The following is a 5,292-nucleotide window of genomic DNA, read 5'->3' on the forward strand; positions in this document are numbered from 1 at the left end:
GAGGAGGGAGAAGTGGGAGAAAAAAGGAGGAGAAAGGGGGAGGGGAGGAGGAGGGGAGAAAGGAGGAGAAGATAGTGAAGGGGAGGAGGCGGGAGAAAGGAGGAGGGGAGGAGGGAGAAAGCAGGAGGGGAGGAGGAGAGAAAAGGAGGAGGGGAGGACAAGGGGAGAAAGGAGGAGGAGGAAGAGGTGAAAGGGGAGGAGGGAGAAGTGGGAGAAAAAAGGAGGAGAAAGGGGGAGGGGAGGAGGAGGGGAGAAAGGAGGAAGAGGAAGTAGCCCAGCAACGTGGGTAACTGATTTACACGGCGTTTCCTCACCTGTGGGGCAGATGTTCTCTTACCTCCATGGGGTTGATGAGGGTCTGGGAGATGGCCACAGCCAGGGAACCAGCGAGGAGACGCTCCTGAAAGGGCGGGGACCCTTGTATTCCACAGAAGTAATTCTTGCACTGGGAGAGGAGAGAGGAGGATGAGAGAGAAGTCAGCCACCCTCCGACACAAAACCCACGCAGGGAAGAGGCCTGGGGTCTGCAGGGTGAGCGTGTGTCTTGAACAAGGGCCTGGAGTTTTGGGGGTGTGGGAGGGGTTTGGGCTTGAGCTGGGGGAAGCAGACCCCTCGTTCCCCACCTGCTCGAATACGGAGAACTTGATGGCATACTCAGGAGCAATCTTGAGCACGTTGATGCCATTGCCCCGCCACAGGGAGCGGAAGCCTCCCTCCTGGACCATGCTCTGTAGCCCCCCCAGCAGGTTGGTGAAGTTCGTCTTGGAGGAGTAGACCTGGGTGGAGGGAGGACCCTGGAGGAGCCCCTCCTTACCTCTGTCTCTGTCCCCATCCCCACCCCAAGCGCAGCCCCACCGGGAACTCCCCAGCCACCCAACCCCAACCCATCGCCATCCCATCGCCATTCCTTCTTCAGCTCCTTCCCCAGCCAGTTCTAGAATCGCACACAACACTGACCCAAAGCCAACATCGACCCACATTCCTGCCTCACCCCTCTTCTTCATCTTCTCCTCAGTTCTTTTCTCTCTCTTTCTTTCTTCCTTCCATCCTTTCCTTTCTTTCTCCCTTTCTCCTTCCTTCCTTCCTTCCTTCCTTCCTTCCTTCCTTCCTTCCTTCCTTCCTTCCTTCCTTCTTTCTTTTTTATTTTTTTGATGAGGTCTCACTCTATTGCCCAGGCTGGAGTGCAGTGGGGGGATCTCGGCTCATTGCAACCTCTGCCTCCCTGGTTCAGGCACATCTCCTGCCTCAGCCTCCCGAGTAGCTGGGATTACAGGCTTGCATCACCTCACCCGGCTAATTTTTGTATTTTTAGTAGAGACGGGGTTTGCCATGTTTGCCAGGCTGGTCTGGAACTCCTGACCTCAGGTGATCCGCCCACCTTGGCCTCCCAAATTGCTGGGATGACAGGCGTCAGCCACCATGCCTGGCCTTGTTTTTCTTTTCTTTCTTGTTTTTTTGTTTATTTATGTTTTTGAGACAGGGTCTTGTTCTGTTGCCCAGGCTGGAATGCAGTGGTGCAATCACAGCTCACTCAGGCTCCTGGGTTCAAGTGATCCTCCCACCTCAGCTTCCCAAGTAGCTGGGACTACAGGTGCATGCCACCATGGCAGGCTAATTTTGTAAAATGTTTTGTATAGATGGGGTCTAACTATATTGCCCAGGCTGGTCTCAAACTCTCGGGCTCAAGCGATCTTCCCACTTTGGCCTTCCAAAGTGCTAAGATTACAGGTGTGAGTCACCATGCCCAACTCCTTTTTAAATTTTTATTTGTTTAATTAATTTATTATCATTTCGTAGAGATGTGGTCTCACTATATTGCCCAGCTGGTCTCAAACTCCTAAGCTCAAGCAATCCTCCCTCCTTGGCCTCCCAAAGTGTTAGGATTATATACGTGAGCCACTGCACCCATTTATTTTTTTACTCAGGGATCTCGCTCTGTCACCCTAGCTAGAGTTTGTGGCATGATCATGGCTCACTGCAGCCTCCAACTCCTGGGCTCAAGCGGTCCTCCTGCCTCAATTTCCCGAGCAGCTGAGACTATAGGTGTGAGATATCCTGCTTGAGATAGCTCTATCCTACATTGCCTTTTTCTTTTTTGAGAGAGAGTCTCACTCTGTTGCCCAGGCTGGAGTGCAGTGGCGTGATCACGGCTCACCGCAATCTCCATCTCCTGGATTCAAGCAATTCTCCTGCCTTAGCCTCCTATGTAGCTGGGACTACAGGCACACGCCACCACGCCTGGCTAATTTTTTTGTATTTAGTAGAGACAGGGTTTCGCCATGTTGGCCAGGCTGGTCTCAAACTCCTGACCTCAGGTGATCTGCCTCCCCTGGGCCTCCCAAAGTGCTGGCATTAGAGGCATGAGCCACCACGCCTGGCCCCTACCCTGTCTTTAAACTCATCCAAAGACCCCCCCCCAATTCCCTGACCTCCAACCCCTACCTTGGCCCAGCGTTGGTCCCTGTCCCTGGTTAAGTTCTCTGAACTCCTCTAACTCGACTCCAAGCTGGGTCCACAGCAGCTCCATCACCACCCACAGCCTCAATCTCAACCAGTCCAGGAGAGCCCAACTCCAACCAGCACTCCCATCCTGAACTCCATCTATGTCAACTCTATCTGTCCTCACCCCATGTTCTCCCCAATGGCGCCATCACTGCGTCCCGTCCTCCCTCCAACCCACACACACCTGCATGTACACTCTGGCTCTGTCCAGAGGTGCCGTGCCTGTGCGAGACACCGCCCCAGCCATAGCTCCCGAGAGCAGAAACTTCCACAAGGCCCCCTCGTTATCCACTTCCAGGACTTCCACAGGGACCATCAGCTGCTCTCCCGTGTCCAGCACCTGCAGGGCAGACCCGGCCCTCCCTCATCCTCAGCCAGGTAGGGGCACCTTCCCCAGACACACATCTAGGGCACCCTCCTGGTGAAAGACCCACCAGGTTCCCCCCAATCTGCGTTTTTTTTTTTTTTTTTTTGAGACGGAGTCTTGCTCTGCTGCCCAGGTTGGAGTGCAGTGGCATGATCTCAGCTCCTTGCAACCTCCACCTCCCAGGTTCAAGCAATTCCTGCCTCAGCCTCCTGAGTAGCTGGGATTACGGGGGTGTGCCAACATGCCCAGCAGATTTTTGTATTTTTTTTTAGTAAAGATGGGGTTTCACCATGTTGGCCAGGTTGGTCTTGAACTCCTGACCTCAGGTGATCCACCCGCCTCAGCCTCCCAAAGTGCTGGGATTACAGGCGTAAGCCACCGCACCCAGCCGATATAATATAGACTCTCTAAGTTACTCATGGAGGATCCAAGGAGGAATACAAATGTAATTAGGAAAATATCTAGACTCTTAATTTATTCTTATTTTTTGAGACAGAATCTTGCTGCATTGCCCTGGCTCGAGTGCAGTGATGAGATCTGGGTTCACTGCAACCTCTACCTCCTGGGTTCAAGCGATTCTCCTGCCTCAGCCTCCCGAGTAGCTGGGACTACAGGCACCCACCACCATGCCCAGCTAAGTTTTGTAATTTTAGTAGAGATGGGGTTTCGGCATGTTGGCCAGGCTGGTCTTGAACTCCTGACCTCAAGTGACCCATCCACCTCAGCTTCCCAAAGTGCTGGGATTACATGCATGAGTCATTGCGCCCTGCCTCCCTGCCCTGCCCTGCTTCAAGGTGGAATTCTAGGTCTGCTAGCGGGGGAGTGGGCCCGTAGAGAGTAGGGATAGCCTGGCCTCTCCCTGCAGTCCCGACCAGAGGCGCTCGGACACCAGTGTTTCCTGAACTCACCTGCTGTGACGGGAGATGGTCAAGGCTGTTGTCATGCATGTGTCCAAACACGTATTCATACACGTGTGTACAGCCAGGGTTCCAGGATGGGGCTGGGGGTGGAGGTGGCGGGGGAGGCGGGGCTTTGATAAGTAAGGTCTTGACCCTCCTAAACAGCGTCTGGATCCTGGAGCAAGGGTTCTGAGGTTCTCCAGGCTGAGCGCCCATGGAGGAAGTTAGGACACCTGGCTTCAAATCCCTAAGGAGTCGTTTGCCACTCCAGCTACCATGCGGGAGTGTCTAGTGGGAGGGTTGTGTGGGGGACCAAGAGGAGGATGAAGTCACAAACGCCCCTGTGACCTCGCTGGGTGTGGTGGGCAGCTTGATGGCCCCTTTCCCCCAAATGTCTACCTCCTGATCCTCCAAACCAATAAATATGTTATCATTATAAATTGAATTGTGTCCCGTCAAAATTATTATTTTTATTTATTTATTTATTTATTTGAGACGGAGTCTCACTGTGTCGCCCAGGCTGGAGTGCAGTGGCGCGATCTTGGCTCACTGCAACCTCTGCCCCCTGGGTTCAAGTGATTCTCTGTCTCAGCCTCCCAAGTAGCTGGAATTACCAGCATCCGCCACCACACCTGGATAACTTTTGTAATTTTAGTAAGAGATGGGGTTTCGCCATGTTGGCCAGGCTAGTCTTGAATTCCTGACCTCAAGTGATCCACCTGCCTCGGCCTCCTGAAGTGTTGGGTTTATAGGCGTGAGCCACCACGCCCAGCTCAAAATTAATTTTTTGTTAATTTTGTTTTTCAGAGAAGCGGTCTTTCTCTATTGTCTAGGCTGGGCTGGAGTGCAGGGTGCAATCATGGCTCACTGCAGCTTCAACCTCCTGGGCTCAAGTGATCCTCCCACCTCAGCCTCCTGAGTGGCTGGGACTACACAAGCACATGCCACCAGCCTGGCTACTTTTGGTTTTCGTTTCTGTAGGGGGTCTTGCTATGTTGCCCAGGCTGGTCTTGAACTCCTGGCCTCAAGTAATCCTCCTGCCTCATCCAAAGTGTTGGGATTATAGGCATGAGACACCACACTGGGCCCTGTCAAAATTCTTATGTTGAAGCCCTGTCTCCCAGTGGGCTGGAATTTGGAGATAGGGCCTTTGGGAGCTCATTAGGGTTAGATGAATGCAGGAGGATGGCCCTTGCAAGATGGAATTAGTTCCATAAGAAAGAGACAAACCTGAGCTGTTTCTCTCTCATTCTACCATGGAAGTACACAGCAAGAAGGCATGGCAAGAAGAAATCCCTCAGCAGGAACTGAGCTAGCCAGTCACCTTAACCTTGGATTTCCCAGCTCTGCAGTTTAAGACCCCACTCTGTAGTGTTTTGTTATAGCAGCCTGGGCTGACTTACATTTGTTACATGGCAAAGGGGAATTAAGTTTGCAGATACAATTGAGGTTGCTAGGCCAGATGTGCTGGCTCGTGCCTGTAATCCCAGCACATTGGGAAGCCGAGGCGGGTGGATCATCTGA

The 5,292-nt window shown here is 52.9% G+C and overlaps 1 protein-coding gene across 1 annotated transcript in view; it reads right to left on the reverse strand.

The window, feature by feature from the left end:
- Positions 1-4,070, reverse strand: part of SLC25A41 (solute carrier family 25, member 41) — an 8,424-nt gene extending 4,354 nt beyond the window's left edge. The window contains exons 1-4 of the mRNA XM_011943529.1: positions 3,778-4,070; positions 2,687-2,842; positions 624-776; positions 338-445 (exon numbers count right to left, since the gene is read on the reverse strand). Coding sequence (XP_011798919.1) covers positions 338-445; positions 624-776; positions 2,687-2,842; positions 3,778-3,984 — 624 coding nt within the window. The 5' untranslated portion in view covers positions 3,985-4,070. The remainder of the gene's footprint in view (positions 1-337; positions 446-623; positions 777-2,686; positions 2,843-3,777) is intronic.
- Positions 4,071-5,292: the final 1,222 nt, after the last annotated feature.

Source organism: Colobus angolensis, unplaced genomic scaffold (genome assembly GCF_000951035.1).
Source record: "Colobus angolensis palliatus isolate OR3802 unplaced genomic scaffold, Cang.pa_1.0 Scaffold22, whole genome shotgun sequence".
Lineage (NCBI taxonomy): Eukaryota > Metazoa > Chordata > Mammalia > Primates > Cercopithecidae > Colobus > Colobus angolensis.